This window comes from Cervus canadensis, chromosome 25, assembly GCF_019320065.1.
Source record: "Cervus canadensis isolate Bull #8, Minnesota chromosome 25, ASM1932006v1, whole genome shotgun sequence".
Lineage (NCBI taxonomy): Eukaryota > Metazoa > Chordata > Mammalia > Artiodactyla > Cervidae > Cervus > Cervus canadensis.
This window is the reverse complement of record NC_057410.1, coordinates 40,022,333-40,048,110: the sequence shown is the minus strand read 5'-3', so window position 1 is coordinate 40,048,110 and position 25,778 is coordinate 40,022,333. Positions and strand designations below refer to the sequence as shown.

At 35.3% G+C, this 25,778-nt stretch overlaps 1 protein-coding gene across 1 annotated transcript in view; it reads left to right on the top strand.

Moving 5' to 3' along the window:
• Nucleotides 1-24,248, top strand: part of LRRIQ1 (leucine rich repeats and IQ motif containing 1) — a 183,989-nt gene extending 159,741 nt beyond the window's left edge. Inside the window, exons 23-25 of the mRNA XM_043446604.1 lie at nt 14,342-14,474; nt 17,243-17,303; nt 23,889-24,248. Of these exons, the coding sequence (XP_043302539.1) occupies nt 14,342-14,474; nt 17,243-17,303; nt 23,889-24,059 (365 nt within the window). The 3' untranslated portion in view covers nt 24,060-24,248. The remainder of the gene's footprint in view (nt 1-14,341; nt 14,475-17,242; nt 17,304-23,888) is intronic.
• The last annotated feature ends 1,530 nt before the right edge of the window (nt 24,249-25,778 follow it).

The window sequence follows — 25,778 nt, the reverse complement described above, 5'->3', positions numbered from 1 at the left end:
AGAATGGCCTAGATCCAGAGCACTGAAATCACCCAGGAAGATACACAAACTCATGAAGCTCCACAGATCACTAAGTATATAAATAGTTTAAAGTTAATTTTATACGGAAGACCTGTAATCTCTACCTTGACTTCTGTCTCCACTATGCCAGGAGTACATCAGCAAGCTTTCCATGAATGGAGGCCATGATTCATTTACAAATGCAGTTCTGCTACCTAAAATAAGTTCTGTCTTTCTAGGATAACATAATAAAGAAAAAAATCTTTCATTAATGAGTATCCATTTAGAAAATTCTTAAATCTTCGCCAGGCAATGGGATACTTGCTTAAGTTATTACTAGTGGAAAACAATAAGTCTGGGTCCAGGTTTATTAGTCTTTTATATGTTGTCAATCAAATTGGAAAAGAAAGTTATTTTTACTTATAAATTTGTTCGATAATGCAAGCAATACTTTTTAACACATATTCAGTATTTCATATGATGTTATCTCTACCTCTAACAGACGTATATCTGTATTCTTAAGTTTGGGAAATATTGAAATCATCAGATGCAGAAAATGATTAATCAATGAGAAACATATCAGAATGTATTGTTATTGTTGTTCAACCACTAAGCCGTGTCTGACAATTTGCAACCCCATGAATTGCAGCACACCAGACTTCTCTGTTCATCACTATCTCCCTGAGTTTGCTCAAACTCATGTCCATTGAGTCAGTGATGCCATACAACCATTTCATCCTCTGTTGCCCCCTTTTCCTTCTGCCCTCAATTTTTCCCACCACAAGGATCTTTTCCAGTGAGTCAGCTCTTCACATCAGCTGGCCAAACTATTGGAGCCTCAGCTTTAGCATCCGTCCTTCCAATGAATATTCAGCACTGATTTCCTTTAGGATTGACTGGTTTGATCTCCTTGCAGTCCAAGGGATTCTCAAGAGTCTTCTCCAACACCACAGTTTGAAGGCATCCATTCTTTGGTGCTCAGCCTTCTTTATGGTCCAGCTCTTAATCCATACATGACTACTGGAGAAGCCATAGCTTTAACTACGTGGACCACTGTTGGCAAAGTGATTTCTCTGCTTTTTAATACACTCTCTAGGTTTGTCATGGCTTTCTTCCAAGGAGCAAGCGTGTCTTAATTTCATGGTTACAGTCACCATCTGCAGTGATTTGGGAGCCCAAGAAAATGAAGTCTGTCACTGTTTCCATTGTTTTCCGATCTATTTGCCAGGAATTGATGGGACCGGATGTCATGATCTTCATTTTTTAAATGCTGAGTTTTAAGTCAGGTTTTTCACTCTCCTCTTTCACCTTCATCAAAAGGCTCTTTAGGTCTGCTTCACTTTCTGCTGTTAAAGTGGTATCCTCTGCATATCTGAGGTTGTTGATATTTCTCCTGGCAGTCTTCATTCCAGCTTATGATTCATCCAGCCCTGCATTTTTCATGATGTGCTCTCTCTATATAAGTTAAATATGCCAAGTGACAATATACAGCCTTGACGTACTCCTTTTCCAATTTTGAACCAGTTCATTATTCCTTGTCCAGTTCTAACTGTTGCTTCTTGTCCTGCATACAGGTTTCTCAGGAGGCAGGTAAGGTGGTCTGGTATTCCCATCTCTTTAAGAATTTTCCACAGTTTGTTGTAAGAGGCATTAGCATAGTCAATAAAGCAGAGGTAGATGTTCTTTGGAATTCCCTTGCTTTTTCCATGACCCAGCGGATGTCGGCAATTTGATCTCTGATTTCTCTGTCTTTTCTAAATCCAGCTTGTACATCTGGAAGTTTTTGGCTCATCTACTGTGGAAGCCTGTCTTGAGGGATTTGGAGCATAATCTTGTTGGCATATGAAATGAGTGCAATTGTATGGTAATTTGAACATTCCTTGGCATTGCCTTTCTTTGAGATTGAAATAAAAACTGACATTTTCTAGTCCTGTGGCAACTGCTGAGTTTTCCAAATTTGGTGGCATGTTGAGTGCAGCACTTTCACAGCATCATCTTTTAAGATTTGAAATAACTCAACTGAAATTCCATCACCTCCACTAGCTTTGTTTGTAGTAATGCTTTCTGAGGTCTACTTGACTTCACACTCCAGTATGTCTGGCTCTAGATGAATGACCACATCATCATGGTTAATGGGGTCATTAAGAGCTTTTTTGTTCAGTTACTGTGTGTATTCTTGCCACCTTTTCTTAATCTCTTCTGCTTCTGTTCGGTCTTTGCTGTTTTTGTCCTTTATTGTGCCTATCTTTGTATGAAATGTTCTGTTGGTATCTCCAGTTTTCTTAAAGAGATCTCTAGTCTTTCCCATTCTATTGTTTTCCTCTGTTTCTTTGCATTGGTCACTTAAGAAGGCTTTCTTATCTCTCCTTGCTATTCTCTGGAAGTCTACATTCTTATCTTTGCCTTTCTCTTCTTTTTTATTCTCAGCTATTTGTAAGGCCTCCTCAGTCAACCACTTCGCCTTCTTGCATTTCTTTTTCTTGGGGATGGTTTTGGTCATCACCTCCTGTACAATGTTACGAACTTATGTCCATAGTTCTTCAGGCACTCTGTCTAACCAGATCTAGTCCCTTGAATCTATTCATCACCTCCAATGTATAATCATAAAGGATTTGATTTAGATCATACTTGAATGCCCTAGTGGTTTTCCTTATTTCTTCAATTTGAGCCTAAATTTTGCAATAAGGAGCTAGTGATCTGAGTCACAATCTGCTGCAGGTCTTGCTTTTGCTCACTGCATACAGCTTCTCCATCTTTGCCTGCAAAGAATATAATCAATCTGATTTCGGTGTTGACCATCTGGTGATGTCCATGTGTAGAATCACCTCTTGTATTGTTGGTAGAGGGGCTTTACTATGAGCAGTGTGCTCTCTTGGCAAAACTCTGTTGGCCTATGCCCTGCTTCATTTTGTTCTCCAAGGCCAAGCTTGCCTGTTATTCCGGTTATCTCTTGACTTCCTGCTTTTGTATTCCAGTCCCTTATGATGGAAAGGACATATGCATTAGAGTACTTCCGTTTTATAGCTATTCAAAAACAATGATTACAAAGAAAATTAACCATCTACTTGGCCCTCAGTTAATCAATATACATGAATTAGAGATGTCTTTTTACCAAAGAGTAGGAACTTTTAGATATAGCAGGGAACTGAAGTCTAAATTATATCAGAAAACAAAAAAAAAGTAGGCACGAATATTTATATAGCCATTATAACCATGTTATTTTGAAAGCCAACCTACTTACATCATTAGTTTCATCATTATTCTATTGGGTGGGCCCTGGTTTGGATGACCTACTATATTAACACTCCCTGAGGGAGTCTAGGTTGGATAGAGGAATATTTTCCAAGGATAATTAAATTGAGAGAGTGAAACAGGAGAGAATCATGTCAATGGAACCTCCTTCATGGTTATTACTGAGCAATTGCTGAAGTTATTTGAAATAACTTCAAATCAATTAGGACTGTGTACCCTTCTTATCTTTTGGAAATTAATTCTTCTGCATTAAAGATACACTAAGAGCCTCATTTATTATGACATAAAATGCATTTTAAAAACACTTGTTGCAGACTTAGATTTCTGGAAAGACGGACTTCCTAGACTGCCCCAGAAAATTGTTCAGTCTAGTTCTGTGGTTAATCCTGGAATCTTCCCCCCTGACAGCCATCCCCTGGAACCTTGATCTTAGCCTGGATTTAGAAATTTGTACGGATGGTCCCACCTGCAGGGTAGGTAAGTCTTAGCTTGTGACAGTTGAGAGAACATCAAAACTGTGCATAACAGAGCTGATTTCACTTAAAGAAAAATGGCTACAGTTATTAAATCCATACTAAATGTGTGACCTTATATATATTTTCTTATTTTATATTGTTATTATATCCATTTTAAGAGGAGAACACTGAGGCAGAGACAGCATAAATAATTTGCCCAACATGACACATAGTAAGTGAAAGGTCAGCTGACTGTGCAAATTAGTTGTTAGGTCGATGGAAAGGTGGGTAATGTGTAGCTTTGCTTTACGAACTGGATTACTTTGTAATTATTTTCTTATATATAGTAGATCCAGGGCCTCGTCTAGTGGAAAAATCAGTGGTGTGCCTGATTCATGAGAAACAGTAGAAAGGAATCTTAGACAATGGCTATGGGATCGTTCTAAAAACAATATCCTGTTTTGTATCCTGTGATACTTTTGTTAGTATCACTTAGATGTGGGTACATCTGCCAATGCCGTGGCAGAGAAGGATCAGTACTACTGATTTACCCTTTCTCCTCAGGCTCCAATAGAGCTTGGCACAGCGCTGTTAACACATTCTGGCGTTTAAAATTGTGATATTTTGTTCATCATGGGTTTTCGTGCTAATTTTGCTTTTAAAATATTATTTATCTTGATTACTGATTTTTCGGCACTCCCTTAAATTTTGTGCCTAAGGCAAGTGTCTCATTTGCCTCACTTGCCTTATCCTAGCCTCAGCCCTGGTTAACAGCGAACATGGAGACACATTCTATGTTAACAAACCTGCCATTTTCTTGAGTTATGTGGCTCTCACAGAAGAAACCAAAGAACCACTCTTCATGTAGTATTTGGTACTCTACTATAAAGACATTAATGAGGAGGTACAGCTCAACTGAACAACACAAATGGGAAAACATATCCTATAAATTGAGTACAGAATGCATAATTGTTTAATAAGCACAACTATATCCACTTTGTAGAAGAGTGATTCTGTTATCCTAGAGGGATTTACTTAAAGCTAGCAGTGACATAGTATTAAAATTATATCTTACAAAATCCATGTATTTTAAACTGTATAATTTAGTAACTCTTATTTTTCTTTGCTTTTATAAATTCAACACCCCCAAACAGATGAATTTTGAAAATTAATTCAAATGTCAGAAACTAGCAAGTATTTTTTTATCCTAGTACGTTTTTGCCTTCTCTGCCATAAAATATAGTGAAATATGTAAAGGAGTGGTTAGTGCTGCAATTAGCCTTTGACCCTTACATATAGTTTGGCTCTGTTCCCAAGATTTCTGTTTTTAAGCTCTCAGACTAACAGTCCTCCTCTTTGTTCATACAATCATTTTTCCTTAGTGATCAATTACATATATATTTAAATATATTTTAAAAGAATAGAAATGTTGCTTGTCATACACAAATGGCTCTTAGAGAATTATTGGTTTCATGCCAGTGCTGTCAACTTTCCAACAACAGACTGGATTGGTTAAGGAGGAAGCCATAAACAGCCTATCAACAAGTATTTATACAGATGTTAATGAATTTAAAATTGTTTATGCCAAACTCCAATTTTATTCGCCCTTTATTTGTGAGGTATGATGCAATAACTGCTCTTAACAAACACATGCAGACCACTTATACTTTATAATGTAAATCATATTTTTTACTATTCCTAACATAAGATACATAGAATCAGCCATTTATCAAAGTTATCAAAAATATTTCTGTCATATGAAACATTTTGCTCAGCATGCCAGCATGCCACCATGTCCTCCGAAAGCTTTTGGTAAAGAAATGAACTCATTTCCACCCATGAAACCAATAGTATTTTATTATTATATTACCGAGAAAGGCTATTAAAAGAAAAGAAAATAGTCACGGGAAAGTTGCCATAGGTATTAAAAATATAAATCATTAGCTTCTTTTTGTGTGTCCCAAATGATAATTGAATCCTAATCTTCCTCTGTATAGGATACTATGCTATATTGAAAATTTAGGAAACTGGTTAATTTGAGGCATATGAGTTTAATGAACACTTACTCTGCTTTTCATGAAGAAAAAATATTTTCATTAATTTAAAAAAAAACAAATTTCTTTTGGAGAACTTTTTAAAGCTGAACTGCTTTTCTCTAGGATTGTATACATTGTCAACATTTTATAAAGTAGCCATTTATAAATATATATATATATATACATTGTTTTTACTTTGCTACCTTGATTGTCAGTTTTATCCCAATCTAATTGCAACTTTCAGAGCTAAAGTTTCTATTATAATAATAAAGTTAATCACATTTAGACACGTGTTATTCTCCACAATACACAGGTTTGTCTGCATGCTAAAAATCTAAATTCCATTTCTCAGAGAACATTAATCAACTATGACAATCATTCCTTAATCTTACCAATATTTATTGAACATCATCCTACTATGTATCACTTATAAAATGTGTATTCTAGTAGCTAAAACTGACACATGAATAGAAGAGTAAAGTGTGATGTAATAAATGCTATCGTGAGGTCTCTATATTATCCATGGAGGACATCTCTACCCTAGTTTGAATAAGGAATGAAGTGTTGGAAGACCAGGAGCTTACTCTGAAGAATGTAAATTCCAAAGTAAGACCTGAAGTAAGAACACCATTGGTGAAGTATATAATCCCAAACACAATGTCTATAGGCAAACGAGATCATTTTGAGTAATTATAATACATCTGGGTGGTTGAGAGAGGAACTTATTAGATGTGTCTAAAGGGATAAGGAATGCCATGCAAAATGTTTTGAACATTACCCAGACACAGTAGAGAACCAAGAATTCAACCTATGAAAGTGCAAATTAAATGGGTACTTTAGAAAGACCATTTGCAGTATGGAGATATATAAGTGGGAACAAGGTCAAAAGCAAAAAGACCAGTGAGAATGCTGTTACAGTAACTGAGAAGAGATGATAGTGGGCCGAATTACAATAGTGACAATGCAAACACCAGAGATTTGACAGAATGAAGAGAATTTAGGAGGTAAAATCTGCAGGTAAAGTGTGAGGAAGAATACTGGTTCAGTACAACACTCAGGTTTCTGAGTTTTACCCTGACAATGATGGTAGAATTATAGGAACTTGGAAAAGGTGGGATAAAACTTGAGTTTAGCTTTTTACGTAATCTGTTTAAATTGTCTGTAGGATACCTAGTAGAGAGACTTTGGATAAATACATTTCAGAACATGAGAGAAGAACTTGAAGGAATATCCTCTGACGGGAAACTTATAACCAAAGAATAAGATGGGGCTGGGACGCTGCGCCAGAGAAGAATGCTGAGACTAGAAGATATGCCAGAGGAAGAGGAACCCTTGAAGGAAACTGAGGTTTAGATGGTAGGGCAGAGAAAAACAGGACAAGTGTGACTAAGCAAGAGTCAGAGGAAATAAGCCTTTCGAGAAGGAAGAAGTGGACAATGTATAATATTAGAGGAGTCAGTAAGAACTTCAAAAAATGTGAAAGATTTAGCAGTGTTGTATTAATGATCTCGGTGTGAACAGTTTCAGTGAAACGGTACAGGTAGGAAGCCATATTGCAGTGAGCTAAGGCACACACGTCAGTCAGTCAACAGAGACTCACTCCTTGTCAAAATGGAGCAGTGGAGAGAGGGAAGGAGCCAGGTATTAGTGAGATAACTGGCAGGGAGACTAGACCTAGTTCTGGATTAAATATCATTACATAAGGAGTGAGCAGCCAAGGAAAACTCCAGAATATCTGGTCTGAATGACCTGGGGAGTCAGAATAAAAAGCAGACTCACTAGGATGATGATAAAAACATGCTGTGATTCTGAAGTTCAGCTGGATCTGAGAACAGGAATAAAATAGAGGTTGGTGATATCCAGTCCTCTAAGCTGCCACCCCCTTGAAGCAATAAACACTATGTATCTAGTTATCTGGGCTTCCCTTGTAGCTCAGTTGATAAAGAATCTGCCTCCAATTCAGGAGACCTGGGTTCGATCCCTGGGTCAGGAATATCCTCTGGAGAAGGGAATGGCAACCCACTCCAATATTCTTGCCTGGAGAATATCATGGACAGAGGAGCTTGGCAGGCTACAGTCCATGGGGTGGCAAGAGTCAGACTTGACTTAGCATCTAAACCATCACCATACCATCTAGTTATCCAGTTGACTGGCATCAAAGGCCAGCACAACGTTAGGCATGGAATGAGGTGGTGAGGGTGGGGTGCTCCTAAATTCTATAGAATGACAAGCATCAACATCTGAGGGAGTATATGTAAAGGAGCCAGAAGGGAAACCCTTGAAGTCTGATGTTCCAAAGTCTCACAGAGAAGAGAGTTTTAAGGCAAAGTGTTCTGTGTAGTTGAATTCAGCAGAAGGGCCAATGAAGATGAGGAATAAATGTGCTTGGTAGATAAGATGGTTTAAGGTCCTCATTGTAAGGATAATCTCAATTTGACAAAATTGGATTGCAGTAAATTAAGGAGGGAATGAAAAGGGAAGACAAAGCAGACTGAGAGAGTTAGAGTTCTCTTAATGAAATTTTGTTAACCAATGTATTTTAGTGTGAAAGACAAAATATTAGAAGAGTGTAGAATTTGTCCCTGAAATCTTAGTTATCATTTTATATTTGTCAAATTGGAAGATACAACCTATAAATTATGAGAGGAAAAAAGTTCATAGTTTAGAAGATATTTAGCAAGTAGATAAATTTGTATGCCTAGAGAAAAATTTGCCCCTTTTGAAAATAGAGTAGAAATTAAAATCAAACAATGGGCAGGAGAAAATATTTGCACCAGTGGTAACAGATAAAGGAATTTGAATGGTCAGTTGAAAGCAAAAATGGAAATACTAGAATCCAGCAGATAATTGGGAAGAACAAGAGAGATACTTTATACTTTATATATTATTAATAAGAAATCATATGGAACCACTTTAAATTTTGCTAGCAGTAGAAATAGATAAATTAAGACTGTATTAGACAATATTTTTCTCAAAGTATCAACAGCTTTAAAATACTTAATATCCCAATGCTGACTAGGGACTTAGTGAAATGATTAACCTCATATCAGTTCAGTTCAGTTCAGTCGCTCAGTTGTGTCTGACTCTTTGAGACCCCATGAAGCACAGCACGCCAGGCCTCCCTGTCCATCACCAAATACCAGAGTCCACCCAAACCCATGTCCATCGAGTCGGTGATGCCATCCAGCCATCTCATCCTCTGTCGTCCCCTTCTCCCCCTGCCCTCAATCTTTCCCAGCATCAGGGTCTTCTCAAATGAGTCAGCTCTTCGCATGAGGTGGCCAAAGTATTGGAGTTTCAGCTGCAACATCAGTCCTTCCAATGAACACCCAGGACCGATCTCCTTTAGGATGGACTGGTTGGATCTGCTTACAGTCTAAGGGACTCAAGAGTCTTCTCCAATACCACAGTTCAAAAGTATCAATTCTTTGGTGCTTATATAGCTTGTGGTAAATTGGTAAAGGTTTTGTAAACTATTTGACAATATAGATTATACCACGTTCCTCAAAATATTCATAAAATTCAGACATGTCATCTTTAATTCCACCTTAAAAATGGATTAAATAGAATAATTAAAAACCTTCATGTAACAAGTTGGTACATCATAGGGTATAACCCTTAAAAGCACTTTCAGGTTTAGAGTTCCATTACATAGAATTCATTTGTTATAGTACTTAATGGAAAAAATGCTATAAAACAAATCTATGGAAAAATGAACTACAAAGAAATGCCTTAAAAATGTTATTCAGTGGTTAGCTTTGAATAGTGGGCTTTTTGTAGATTTTCTTTTCTTTGACTTTTTACTTTTCAGTATTTTTAAGGTTAACTGTTGTGAAAATGTGTTATTTATATAGTAAAAGAGTTTAACAATTTATAAATAAAAAGTTTAACAATTTGAAATAAAATTAATAGAATGTGTGTCCTGAAGTAAAAACAGCATATATAGACTGTAGTAACTAGGGGAGAACATGGATCAAAAAGAGAACTTTTGTCTTAGGATGATGGTACAAGAAATTGACAAAGACCTAGAAAAATAGGAAAGAACAGTAGGTAGGTAGTAGATTGCATTTTGAAGGCAGAAAGGTGTTTCTTCTAAAATCAAAAGGATTTATTGTGAAGTCTAACCAGAAAAATTCCATAAAAACATCTACTTCTGCTTTACTGACTATGCCAACATAGTCATAGTTTGTCAACAAACTGTGGAAAATTCTTAAAGAGATGGGAATACCAGACCACCTGACCTGCCTCCTGAGAAACCTGTATGCAGGACAAGAAGCAACAGTTAGAACTGGACATGGAAGAGCAGACTGGTTCCAAATCAGGAAAGAAATAGATCAAGGCTGTATATTGTCACCCTGCTTATTCAAGTTATATACAGAGTACATCATGAGAAATGCCAGGCTGCATGAAGCACAAGCTGGAATCAAGATTGCCGGGAGATATATCAATAACCTCAGATATGCAGATGACACCACCCTTATGGCAGTAAGTGAAGAACTAAAGAGCCTCTTGGTGAAAGTGAAAGAGGAGAGTGAAAAAGTTGGCTTAAAACTCAACATTCAGAAAACTAAGATCATGGCATCTGGTCCCATCACTTCATGGCAGATAGATAGGGAAACAGTGGAAACAGTGACACTTTATTTTGGGGGGGGCTTGAAAATCACTGCAGATGGTGGCTGAAGCCATGAAATTAAAAGACACTTGCTCCTTGGAAGAAAAGCTATGACCAACCTAGATAGTATATTAAAAAGCAGAGACATTACTTTGCCAACAAAGGTTCATCCTGTCAAAGCTATGGTTTTTCCAGTAGTCATGTATGGGTGTGAGAGTTGGACTATAAAGGAAGCTGAGCGCCAAAGAATTTATGCTTTTGAACTGTGGTGTTGGAGAAGACTCTTGAGAGTCCCTTGGACTGCAAGGAGATCCAACCAGTCCATCCTAAAGGAAATCAGTCCTAAATACTCATTGGAAGGGACTGATTGCTAAAGCTGAAACTCCAGTACTCCAACTCAAACTGACTCATTTGAAAAGACCCTGATGCTGGGAAAGATTGAAGGTGGGAGGAGAAGGGGACGACAGAGGATAAGATGGTTGGATGGTATCACTGACTTGATGGACATGAGTTTGAGCAAGCTCTGGGAGTTGGTGATGGACAGGAAAGCCTGGCGTGCTGCAGTCCATGGGGTCGTAAAGAGTCAGACACGACTGAGCAACTGAACTGAACTGGAAAATGATAAAAGTCTGTAAGTAAACCTGGTCACCATTATTCTTCCTAAATAAAATGCTAAAATCAAGTTTCAAGAAGTAAATCCTACTTTCTCCTCAGTGACAGGGGTAATCCTGAAATGGTATTGCAAAAGTCATTTGCAGAATCATTTCCTGCAGCATTTGAATGGCAGTATGCTTGAATCTATCCAGCCAATGTCACCACTATGCTAGTTCTCTTTTTACACTGAATTCATGCCAATCTACCAATCCATGCCTTCAGGTTAAAAGAATATGAGTTGGACTCTTACAGTGAAATCTGTAATCTTTACTTGGGGATGATTGTTGAGAAACTGGACTCAGTCTGATGTAAAACTTCTTAGGGTTTATGGAGTATTATTGCAGAATTGAGGAAAACTTCAGAATGAGCACTTTAAAAAGGGGCTATAGCAAGTATATGTCTCTATTTTCAAAAGCAGAAAGACGCAAAGATTATTTTTAGCTAAAAGTACACTTGCTACATATCAAGAGTAGGTAAAGTTCCAATTGTGGGTTCAGTTGATTACCAGGGTCACTGATTCCTCTCTGTCATTCCTTTTTGTTATTGCACTCATGGGTTCACCATTTGGTCTGATCAACCAAGAAAGGCAGATAAAACCCTGGGACTCTGATGGAAAAGAAAAGTGCTTAATGCAGTAATTGGGGTGGCAAGCCCAAATCTTCCCTTTGTTTGAGTCTCTTTTTTAGTTTCTGTGTAAAGAAGGCCATTTACTAAAATGGTGTCTGCTCATGAATTCAGTGGTCAGCCTTTGAATGCAGAGTAATTGTTCCCTCAGTACAGCAACTATGGAGAAAGTGAAAATGAAAGTCACTCAGTCGTGTCAGACTCTGCGACCCATGGACTGTATAGTCCATGGAATTCTCCAGGCCAGAATACTGAAGTGGGCAGCCTTTCCCTTCTCCAGGGGATCATCCCAACCCAGGGATCGAACCCAGGTCTCCCGCGTTGCAGATGGATTCTTTACCAGCTGAGCCACAAGGGAAGCCCAAGAATACTGGAGTGGGTAGCCTGTCCCTTCTTCTCCAGCGAATCTTCCCAACCCAGGAATTGAACCGGGGCCCCCTGCCTTGCAGGCGGATTCTTTACCAACTGAACTGTTGGGGAAGCCCTGCAACTATGGAGGCAGTGGCTTAAATTCAGGAAGCCCAGGTGGTGCTCGTGCTAAAGAATCTGCCAACAGGTACACGGTTTAATCCCTGGGTCGGGAAGATCCCCTGGAGGAGGAAATGGCAACCCACTCCAGTATGCACGCCTGGATTAGGCCATGGACAAAGGAGCCTGGCTACAGTCCATAAGGTCACAAAGAGTTGGACACAACCGAAGGAACTTAGCATGCACGCAGGAAACAAGGGATATGACCATTTTAGAAAGGCAAGATGTCATGAGAAGTTAACATCTTGACTTGTAGCTTTTCTGAGAACTGGACCTTGTATCTCTTTGGACTGAAAACCAGTCATTTCACTAGTACCACAGCAAATCTTAAGAAAAAAAAAAAAGACATGATAAATGTATCGCCTTAACATAGTCAAAACAATAGATGCTGAGTGTGTATACATGTGTCACTGCCCATGCACCTAGCATTCAAAATAAGCTTCACAGCATGCCTCATTTGTCCTCCAAACAATCTGCAGATAAAAGATGACTTTCTATGTTTGAATATCTATAGTGAAAGAATCGTTCATCTGTTAAGACGTGCCTGACTCTTTGCAACCCCATGGACGGCTGCACGCCAGGCTTCCCTGTCCGTGACTGTCTCTCAGAGTTTAGTCAGACTCATGTTCATCGATTCAGTGATGCCATCCAACCATCTCATCCTCTGTCATCCCCTTGCCCTCCTGCCCTCAATCTTTCCCAGAATCAGGAGTCTTTTCCAATGAGTCGGCTCTTCTTATCAGGTGGCTAAAGTGTTGGAGCTTCACCATCAGTCCTTCCAATGAATATTCAGGGTTAATTTCCTTTATGATTGATTGGTTTGATCTCCTTGCTGTCAAGGGACTCTCAAGCGTCTTCGCCAGCACCACAATTTGAAAACATTAATATTTTGGTGCTCAGCCTTCTTTATGGTCCAGTGTTCACATCCATACATGACTACTGGAAAAACCATAGTTTTAAATACAGACCTTTGTCAGCAAAGTGATGTCTCTGCTTTTTAAAATGCTGTCTAGGTTTGTCACAGCTTTCCTTTCAAGGAGTCAGCGTCTTTTAATTTTATGGCTGCAGTCACCATTGGCAATGCTTTTGGAGCCCAAGAAAATAAAATCTGTCACTGTTTCCGCTTTTTCCCCATCTATTTGCCATGAAGTGATGGGACTGGATGCCATGATCTTGGTTTTCTGAATGTTGAGTTTTAAGCTAGGTGAAGCCAATTGAAAGAATAGTTCAAATTAATAAACTGACATTTTAAACACCAGATTTTAAATTGTAGATTTCTTGTGAGTTTAATTACCATGAGTTAGTTTCAGTAGGTACCCCCTCTCTGGTGTACTGTCAGTGAACCCTACAAAGCTAACATGTCCCTAAAATTTGTGATGGCACCAAAAAAGAAGTCATCTAAAAAATCAAGTCTATGGAGAAGTGCTCTAGAACAACAGGTCTTCATTGTAACTCAAGTGTGTGGCATTGATGTGGCAGCAATGTCTGCAGATCCTTTTTTTTTTTTTTAATAATATGAATACATATACTATATTTAAGTGTAGCTATAAGGGTTGGATTTTTCTTTATTTGTTTTAACTACTTTATTTTCCTTTATATTTGTTACCTTGTATTCTCACCTGGCGTAATATCTCCTTTTGCATAGTTTCCATGCTCGTCTTCATTGTTACCCTTTCCCCTCTCCATCTTTGAAATCATTGCAATGGCATTAGCACAGGTTTCCTAAACCTAATATAAACGATTTTCCTAACTTACATATTGTACTAGCTTATATAAACCAAGTTTTGTTTTATACAAAATTACAAATCTGTTTTGAGTATCCTCAATATAAATTATAAATTCTTCATATGGATAAGATTGTATGAGAACAGTCAGATTTTAAATTCTGCCTACCAAAAATAATTATTTCTATTTTCTAACTAAAACACTAAAAACAAGCCCTCTAGAGTGTTGATTTCATTAAAACAACTCTGCTTTTCAAAATAGGTGGGTTTGAAACTCAAACAGGAAAAGTACTTAATCTATAAGTGACTGACTGTATTTTTCTTGCAGATGATTTAGCTCCCATGACCTGTCTTGTTTTTCTCTATCTTGTGATAAAATTGTTAGCCTAGATTAAACTGCATGGCCAAAACTTGATTTCTTTAAAAAACAAATAATATTTTCACATTTTTCCCTAGATAAGGAAGAAGACATTATATATAAGGATACCACTGCAAATGAAAAATTAGAAAGGAGTAAAGAATATACATACCAGTGGCTTCATACACAGGTTGGGGTTCTTGAAACGACTGGTTCCAGAAATATGAAATGGTGAGGTCATCTCCCTTAAATTAAGATTTTTGTATTGCAAACACATCTTGAAAAGTGAAACCTAGGTTAATTATGCTAAAACAAACATGACTTTATATAGCCAAAGGCCAATATACTACATTACCAGACTATAAATGGCCTCTTATATAGAATAGATTTGATCACTATGTTTTTCACTATAAAATATTCAAGAACTTAGTTTCTGTAATGCTTAAAAATCAACACAAATGATTGATGGTGATGATGAACCACACAAATGATTCTACTTTATAAAGTAAAATGCATGGTGTCTATTAACTGTTTATAAATATCATCTGTATTGATGATTGTAGTATTTTATTTTGTGTTATTTTTATTATCATTTATGTTTGGCAGTTAATATTAAACTCAACCCTGATCCTGCCACTTTACCAGTCATGTAACTGATTTTCAGTGATGTCTCAATATTTTAGTTCCCTCCTCTTTATAGTGAGATGATATCGCTCTTTCTCACAAGATAGAGGTGAGCTCTCAAATTGAGGTTATCAAATGTTGATGTCCCTTAGCAGCAAAGAAAGGTGCCTTTAACCTAATAAGTAGTCAATTAATTTTTATTATATTAATGTATGTATTAGTTTTCTAGGGCTGCCATAACAAAATACTAGATTGCATGGCTTAAAGAGCAGAGATCTATTTTTCACAGTGTTGGAGGCTGAAAGTCCAAGATCAAGGAGTCGGCAAGTTTGCTTTCTTTGGAGGTCTCTCTCCTTGGCTTGCAGATGGCTCTCTTCTCACTGGCTCCTCACATGACCAGCCTTCCACCTGTGTTACCTGTGTCCTAATCTCCTCTTTGAACAAGGGCACCAGTTATTGGATTAGGGCTTACCTCTTTGAACTCATTTTACCTTAATTGTCTCTTTCAAGACCTTGTCTTCATAGAGTAATTTTCTGAGGTATTAAAGATTAGAATTTGAACATATAAATTTTGAGGGAACAAGATTTGAACATAAAAATTTTGAGGGAACAAGATTTGAACATATAAATTTTGAGGGAACAAGATTCAGTCCAAACAAAACATAAAACACTTATGTACCTAACTACTAAACCAAAATTTTAAAGGAATAAAAGTCTGGAGATAATATTTTTGAAATATATTTTGTTTAATTAAAGTACAGTTGATTTACAATGTCATGTTAGCTTCAGGTGTAGAACACATATATATCCTTTTTCACATTCTTTTCACTTATGTGCTCAATCGCTTCAGTCATGTCTGACTCTTTGTGACCCCATGGACTGTAGCCTGCCAGGCTCCTCTGCCCCTGGGATTCTCCAGGCAAGAATACTGGAGTGGGTTGCCATGCCCTCACCCAGAGATCACCTCTTCCCAACCCAGGGATCAAACCCAGGTCTCTTGGGTCTCCTGCACTGAAGGCAGATTCTTTACCTACTGAACCACCTGGGAAACCCTTTTCCTTTATAGGTTATTACAGAACACTGAGTTTTATTTAGTTTCCCATACTATACAGTTGTCATAAATTTTTATGACTTTCACTGTAGCTACATATATCCACAAAACAATTTTTAAAAGTGCTATTTAAGCATTTTCAAATAGATAAACCAATATGAATCTAAATATAGATGACACTTTGGACACATTTCCAGGGGTTGTGGGTATTGACTATTTAAATGAGTGACAAAGAAACAAATCCTACAGTTATGAGGTCTAACACTTAATATAGCAGAATATTATAAGGTATAAAAATTAAACCTTTTTTATAATATATACAAATGAAAAAACCTTCATATGTAGTCAATTCTATCCATATAATTTCTTCAATAATATGGGGAAAAGTGAAAAATAAAAGTGAAATTAAAACATTTAAAAACCTGGGTGGTTATATCCTATTTCATTGTGAGTAAAGAAAGTAGGAATAAAGCAATCAATAGTTGAGGTTTTTTTTTAATTTTGCTAAGTATTCCTATTGATGCAAGTACAGTTTGCTTTATGCTGGTATTAATTGATTTAGCATAATTCATAACAAGATATTTTTAGGACTATAACCAAATGTAGCATAACTCATAGCTTACCATCTATATTAACCAGATGAAAGAGGTCTTCTTTAGAGATTTAAAAACATCTGTGCAGATAATGTGAAAAATACAAACAAAACATTTCAGGATGTATTTTTAAGATACTTAAACATTTAACAACACCAGTTACCCCTTAATTGGTTATATTTAAACATATAATGCAACAGGTGATTATTGATGGACTTTCTCTTTTGAAAACATAACATATAAAGGAATATATAAGTAATAATATTTTAAGAAAATTTTTTTTCAAAAACAGAAGTTCTTGAAAAGCCAAATACCAATGCTCTAGCCTTAAACAGAAGTTAATTGTGAGCATTGGTATAATGCATTAAACATACCAGAGCTATTTTAAAAATAAGAAGTTTTGCCTTTCTTATAAGTAAGATATATAAGTAGATGTGGTACAATACTTATCCTTTCTATAATTTATTAGCTAAGACTATTGGTACTTTCAGATTTTTTCTCTGTGTATGCGTTTATGTTTGGCAAATTTAAAATTTATGTCAAATTGAATTTTAAAGTAACTATGAAAAGACATAAATTTGTGTATATCTTTGCATTCACCTAATTTAAGAAAACAATTATTTCCATTTTGTGTATTATTGATTTTTCCCAGACTTTTCACTGGGCATGTTTTTCATAGTCTTCCTCTACCTTGGGATAATAATATGATTTCTGTTTCTGTCACCATGCAGTAATCACTTCTTGCCTGAGTTAGATCCAGACGTACTTAATGGTGGAAGAGTCCAGCTTGTGGTAAGAAATGTGTTTAAAGTTCAGAAAAAATGTTGTGGACAACAGCACTCAACAGATGGGACTTTAAGATGTGTCAATAAGTAGTACAAATTGTGAAAATACCACACAGCTGTGTCTTTTGGGGATAATCTCAACATATTAAATATTAAAATAGTACCATGTTTTCTTGGCTTATAATATGACTTTAAAATATGATGTCACCTTAAAATACATAGTTTATCTGGTAGATTTTAAAATAACAAGATGCTACTCTTTGTCCAGGTTGGATGCATGAGACAAGTGCTCAGGGCTGGTGCACTGGGAAGACCCAGAGGGATGGGATGGGGAGGGAGGTGGGAGGGGGGTTCAGGATGGGGAACACATGTAAATCCATGGCTGATTCATGTCAATGTATGGCAAAAACCACTGAAATATTGTAAAGTAATTAGCCTCAAACTAATGTAAATTTAAAAAAAAGATACTCTGGGCAAGAAATTATATAACAATATTATTGTCTAGACTATTTTAAAAGGAGGATACTTGAGGGAAACAGCAAAGCACCCTCATGACTCAAAAACTCAAACCAGATAAAAATTAAAAAGTAGATGTGTATTCAACCATTCTAAGTAGTAAAGTGTAAATGGTTGGAGTGTTAGGAGCAACCAAATTCTAGCATGGTGACCAGAGTGTATGTATACTCTAGACGGTATAACTCATGTGCATTTCAAACGTCAGCTGAAATGTATGATATCCGAGGAAGCCTATGTTAACAGAAGGAGAATGGCCAATATGGAATCTGGAGAAATAGAGTCCCCAAACAAGAAATGTTAGTGTTTACAGAAATTTCCAGAAAAGAGGGTACCCTGACCAATGACAGAAGTGTGTGGCCTCCTTGGCATGTGAAAATGAAGGGCATCAAATAACCCTCACTTTATGACACCTTCCATTTATATCAACCAATGAATATTCCTTGCTCAAACTCTACATTCACTGAGAAAACTGATTATAAGTCAACTTACCATGTAGAATTTAGTATAGAAAAATAATGTATTCTCTAATGGGAAATAATATTATCATATCCAGAGCAGTTATATTCGTCATTCCTAAAAGAGGAGAAAAATTAGGACAATAGTTATAATTAATGTGCTTATGGAAATATTTACAGAAGGATGCACATATTTGAAATAATCACTAAACAAATATTTTCTGGCATTTTAATAGAAATCCCTCTGGCAGAATGACATAGAGATTACCCTAGGAAAAGTGGTACCTCAGGCTATTAGCACCCTACATATTATTGACTAACACTCTCACACAGATTTCTGAGTAGCCACTTTGGAGCAAAAATCAGGAATATAAAGTGCCAAGGAATGCCACAATAAAGGAAGGGATATTACATTTAATTATTATACTTCTAAAAATGAATGAAAACTGATTGGGTAGATTACTAATCAAAGTGGTTCTATGAGATTAACCCTTTGACATTAATCTTCCTACATATCCCATTATATCACACTACCCACAAATGTATGACAAATATATAGAATGATAAATACTTTAAAAAAATATATTGAAGAACAGCTGAACACAAAACAAGGTAAGTAGTAGTAGTAGAACAGACTTTTTTTTTTTTTAATCAAGACAGGGGAATGGATCAAGGATTTATGCTAAAAGGATACTGGGCTAATTGAAGGCCACATTGTGTGGAAATCTTGCAAGGTGTTGGGGAATGAAAACACCCTACTTGTAGGAAACTTGTGCAGATAATTGTACAACTGGGACCAGGCCATAACTAAGGAAAATCTTGAAATGTTAAAAGGCTGCAACAGCTGCTACTATAAGATACTCAAAGACATAAAAATACCACGCATAATAAAATGACAGAAAATAATCAAACAAAAAATGATCAAATTTTAATTAGAGGAAGATGGATATGCAAATGAGGCAATTATGCATTCTGAAAATAAAAAATAATATCTTTGAAATGAACCCTGGATTAGACAGCATAAAAGAATTAGGGAAAGTTTATCTACAAAGGAACAATAGATTGACAGTTAACATCATATCAGAACAAGGCATACCAAGAGATGGAGTTATTTCTTAATATAGGGATAAATATAAATCTCATCTAGAATACTTTGTCACTGAGCTTCAAAAGTGAGGACAGAATTAGACATAGTCAAACATTCAAATGCTGGGTTTTGAGGAAGCTAATAAATAATATCTCTGTCTTCCAAATAAGATTAAAGTTATTGTATGATAGACAAGAATGAGAAAAAGGCAAACAATACTTCCAAATATACATCAGAAGGCATGTCATAGATGTAGATAGATCTGTGTCATAGATAAGACAATTGCATTGCTTAGTAAACTTATCCTCCCAAAATGCTAGCATTTTCCTGCAGGAGACACTCATAGTTCAATTTCTCCAGAAAATATACTCTGGGATTCTGATATTTGAATGTAGGGTGTTTATTGGGGAAAGCTCTCAGGAACAATTCCTGTGAGAGAAGGAAAAAACAGGATTAAACAGAAGGAGAAGGTGTACTGTAGTAGAGTTAAATCACAGATGTTAACATTAACATGTGCAAGGCCCTTACAATTATAACCTATCAAACAGTGCTTATAAAAATTCAAAGACATATACCATATGCATGAATTGTTATTTTTTAGTCAATAAATTATGTTCAGTTCTTTGTGATCCCATGCACTGTAGTCCACCAGGCTTCTCTGTCCATAGAATTCTTCAGGCAAGATACTGGAGTGGGTTGCCACTTCCTACTCCAGGCATCTTCCCAACCCAGAGATTGAACCCGCATATCATGCATTGATGGGCAGATTCTTTACCACTGAGCCAGAGAGAAGTCCTAAAGAAGGGTACAGCCACTGTAAAAAAAAATAAAATAAAAGGGGGTCAATTTCTCATAAAGTTAAATATATACTTATTTGACTCAGCAGTTGTACTCCTAAGCACTTTTTCTAGAGAGATGAACTTACGTTCAATCAAAAATGTATACATAAATGTTCATAATAGTTTTATTTGTGATAGCTGAAAAGATTGGAAATGACCCAAATCTCATTCACTGGGTGAATGGTAAACAAATGGTGGTACATACATACAACAGATACACAAAAAGGAACAAAAAGCAACAAACAAGAATAAACTCATGGTATACACAAAGATGTTCATGGATCTCAAGAGCATTTTGCTAAGTGAAAGAAGACAATTTCAAAATGTTGTATACTGTATGATTTCATTTACATAACATTCTCAAAACTATGTAATTATAATGATGAGGACTATATTAGTGGTTGCCAGTTATTAGATTAGGGGGAGGTATTACTCTAAAGGGAAAACAAAGAGGTTGTTTGGAGAGATGGAATAATTGTCTATTCTGATTGTGGTGGTAGTTACATGAATTTATACATGTGATAAAATGTCAGAGAAGTATAAATAAACCAACAACAAATAGTGCGTGTGAAAACTGGTGAATGAGGTCTATGGTTTAGTAATAGTATGGCACCAATGTCAATTTCCTGTTTTTATTAATTGAACTTGAATTATACAAGATATCATTTGGACAAGCTGTGTGGAGGCTATACAAGTAACTCTTAGTACCAATTTTGCAGCTTCTATGGGAGTTGTAAATCGAAAAGAAAATTTTTGAAAATGATTGAACTTCATGTTCAAGTTCTGTGCATTTTATTAAATGTAAATTATAGCTCTATAAAGCATGTAAAGTGCCTTCCATGCCCACATATGTTACACAACAAGGCCTCTGTCTTATTATATAAGAGAGGGGTTTGCACAATGATGACAATGTATTATGAATGGAGGGGTATGCATACCTCAGCTTTCTGCAATCAAAGAGAAAAATATATTTAAAACACTTGTATTACATCTAGAAATAGTACAATGATGTGGTATGTTCATGGCATCTACAGTAATTTTGCAATAATTAGCATATTATTCAAACAGTTAAATGAACTAGATCTGTATTTCACAGATGTAATGTACAGTGAAAGAAGCAAAATGCAAAAAGAAGTTAGGTTAATTTTGAAATAACATTCTAAAAACTTTTGAATATGCTTATTCAAAACATATGTAGAAATACTGAAAAGCAGCTTACAAGTGAATTTCACCTTATAATATTTTATTTCCCTTTTTAAAAAAATCTGCATAATAAGTAAATAGGTATTTATTTTATGTGTGCTGTTTGTCTTCTAAAAATACAAAACTTTAAAATAAATGTTTAATAAAATCCTGTTTGTGAAAAAATCATAAGAAAGAACTGACTGTTCTTTATTAAATGGAAGAGATTCTCTACTTTAAATTAAGTCTCTTGGTTTGGAGGTGAAGCAGGATCCACTTGCTTAGAAGTCATGTTCCAGAATTCATACCACTCATTTCATTGTGCAAATATGGGAAAAAAGAATATTACAAACTTTGTAGATGAGGCTACAAACATGACCTGATCAGAAGACAAAGACCAAGAGTTTTGCAAAATCACTATTTAAATATTTGCTATTGCATTGCACATAAGAAAATCCTGATCTGACACAAACTAAAAACTGTTTATCATGTTACAGCTGTGAAGAATGTTTAATATTACAATGTTTTGGGGTTAAACATACAGTTTTGTAGAATAAGTATTAAAAGCAAGGTCAATTTTATTCTATTTTGCATGTATAGTATATCCATTTTACATGACATAGAAGAAAAGATATATTTTCTTTATGATTTCTCTACTCCTTAACAGTAAGAGGAAGGATGATGTTCAATTTGAAACCAGTGTTTTCACAGATAGAATTTGAACATAAATACATATGTTGCTGAGTCAAATATGCTCCTAGACATGTAACTAGCCTCTATGAAATTTCTAGGTTTGCATTTAAGCTGTGAGGTGGCACCATTGTGAAAGTGTGTGTTATTGTTAAATTTCACTTCTAAATTTGATTCTGTTATAATCTGGCTTAGTTAATAACTGATACTGTTTTCTGTTTTGGAATAAACAATCTTTTGGATGTTAATGGCTTAGATGATAACAAGATTTTTGGAAGACATGTTCACAAATATTTTCTTGACATGTAGGTATCATCTTGTCTGGAGGAGGGTGAGATTTCTGCTTTTTAAGTAGGCATAGTGAAATTATCCTTAAATTGAAGCAAATAAAACCTGATTTTAAAATCCCAAGGCTTATAGTTAAAGCCTCTTTTGTCAGCAGGAGGGTCCCTTATGTGGTTAGCATGTTTTTCCTTATTTTGTAACTGATGTCACCAAAATCTTGGTATTGCTTTGATAGTCCCCCCTTATTCCTGATTGGTTCTTGTGATGTCTCAGAATTGATGGAGCTATAGTAATGGGACCATTAAATACATACCCTTGTGCACTAATGAAATAAAATCCAGAAAGAATGTATAACATTTTTCATCATAAAAATCGTAAGTATAAATTGTGAGCCAGTTGTCATTTCACTTGAAACAGTTTTCTACGGAGGTTTTTTTGACAAAACAATGGTATCACTTAGCCAGGTGCATTTTAAAAAGTGACTAATGCCCTAGAATGGCTTCTTCTCTGAGTTCACCAATAGCAAACTTGCTTATTTAACAGTGAGAGAAGGTGGGAGGGGGGGATGCAGACATCTGAATTTGAAGGAAGATGATCTTTAGGTTCTGGTTTCATGAGTTTTTGTAGCGCATCATATAGGGATAGCTTTGTAACCACAGTGACGGTTTGATGGTTTTATTTTACTCTAAATTTTTCTCACATCAGATATTAAGGACAATGCTTTCTCACAGGATTTCAAGCATCCTGTGGTTTGGGTAAAGTTCCAGCTACTCTGAGGCCACTTTGCTTTCTATCATGACATTTTCTCCCATTTAGGGGCCGAATCCTGATAAATCCTTACTTAATGATATTAGACATTATGTAAAACAATATTTATAGCCAAGAGGTGATTCTTTTAACTCTTCAGTTCAATCCAAGATAGTAATAAAACTTCAGAGAGTAATTTGAGATGAAATAAATTACTTAATACATATGTCCTTAAAATATCTTGAAATTTCTATATGTCTACCCTTACTCCCAAATTAAACTGAACATATAGTATTTTACATTAATAATGACTGTAGTGAGAAAGTAGAGATCTTTCGTGGCTTTGTAGTATACAAATATGGGATGAAAGGCATTTCAGGGAATTTTATAAGTGGTAAAACATGAATATGGCAGAAAATAATCCAATGTGACATTTCTAACATTCAATTAAAAATTAAATAATATCCTTGGTAAATAAGTGATGTTAAGCTATTTAAAGTTTCATCAGTTGCCTTTCAGATTGATTTTCATCAAAATTACTGTACTGAAATGTTTTCTTTTGTTGTACAGACTCAAATAGCAAACCTCAATTTTAAAATCGGCTCTTATTTGCAAAAAATGCTTTGACATAGTGCATTTGTTCTGCCTGGGCAGCAATAAAGGATTGTGGTATCATTTTGAAGAAGGTTGTTTGACAGAGCCTGTTTGTTTATTTGGGGTAATGTGAGCTGCATTCAGAAAATGCCATATTTTGTTTCATGATTGTATACATTCTCTCCCATTGCTCCCAGGCAAGACTTGTAAGCAGAGAAGACACGGATTTAGACCTTTTTTCCATGACCAGTGGAAGTGCTTTGTCTGTGAAGACAGAAAAAAAAATTCAGGCACACAGACACTCAGCAGGATCTTCAAGTAAGTTGTGGTTTCCTTCAGAATTAATTCCAAAATCACAAATGAATTGATGGAAACTAATGCCAGCAAGCATTCTTTTACAGATAAGGGGTAGGATGCCAGCAACCAGAACTGCCCAAAACTATCCATTTGAATTTTTTCCTTCTCTAAATGTCTTCTTTTGATATAAACAGAATTAAATTATTTCTAAAATTAACAGCATCAGTTTTTATTTTAATTCTATTCTGTGACTCAGTGATTTACTCCTCTACCCGCCATGGATCATATTGAATTCTTTGATCATTTAGTTCTAAAAGAATTTGTTTAGGTTAATTGTAAAAAGTTGGATTTATATATCAAAGTTATGTGTTTTGGCCTTTTGTCATTAATTTAATATATATTGTAAGTAAAGTTTGTTTGAAGGAAATTTTTTTTTTTAAATAGCAGACTTTAGATAATAACATTATACTGTCAAAACCATGCTCTTAAAAGCTATTTCCTGAATAGATGACAGTTTGTATTTACTAATGATGACTTTCTACATTTGAAAACTTGTCACCCATTTATTAATTTGGTAATATAACTATATACATATATCATGGTTTTAACAAGAATTACAAAGCAATTCTTAACTCTGAAAAGAATGTAAACATTTAAAAACTATCTGTATCTTAGGGTATTTGAGAGTAAGAAAGCCTAAGTTTTTCAAACTCTTCATCTAACTTACACTGTAAAGATAGCAAAACATTTTCTAGAGTGTTATGGTATATTAACACAAAAGATGGTTTATTTAATATCATATTTTGTTAATTTTGCCAAAGTATAGTAAACCTCAGAAGACCACATATTAACTTACACTTCATTTTAAGTAATAGTTATTCTATAAAAAGATTTATTACTCATTGATTGTATGATTATATACACACACAGTCAATATTTATTTGAATATGAACAATTCAACAATCCAGATAGTGCTCTTCAGATAAATGAAAACTTCAAAATGATTCTCTGACTTTTCCTCCAGATGCTTGGCATTATTAGATTCCAGTCATTTAAATCCATTTATATGTGTAAATTTATTTTAATGAATTTTAATTTTGTTTTAAAATAATTTTAATATATCTAACTTACAAATATTTCCCAGAATCTGGTCATGAAAGGTTGCTCTGGTCAATATGGTTGAGAAACATTTTAGGTTAATTCACCTATGTAAAATTATTCTTTTAATACAAATTTTCTACAGCAACAAAATGTGGTAATAATGTCAGATGTTTTATATATATATATAAAACATTTCATAAGGAATCAATCTGTGCCACACGTAATAGTGAATAATACCATATCCATTCTAAGCATTGCATATTACAAACTCATATGATACTGTTTTGAAGTAGTGTGGGTAAAAATAAACAAACCTAATAAAATTTTTACACAAATTGCCTTTTCACTTTACATAATATCAAAGCTTCTGTTCAAAATGTACTATATGAATGTTAAAACATAAATAACTCAGTAAGTCAGCAACTATCCTGAAATGCACAAGCTTCACCTTTCACTTACGTAAAACTGAGTTATAGATTTTAGAGTATATAAGATCTTTATTGAGAGTTCATTTCTTAACACTTTCTCTAAGAAACTGTAATAAGGCCATTCACACTGTAGTTTCCATTAGTCATCAATAAGTGACATTATTGCAAATACTACTAATGACTAAGTGTTCATTAGGTGACAATTTAAAACAAGCCACTTTAGAAAATATTTTTTATTAAATAATAGAATGAATATGAATA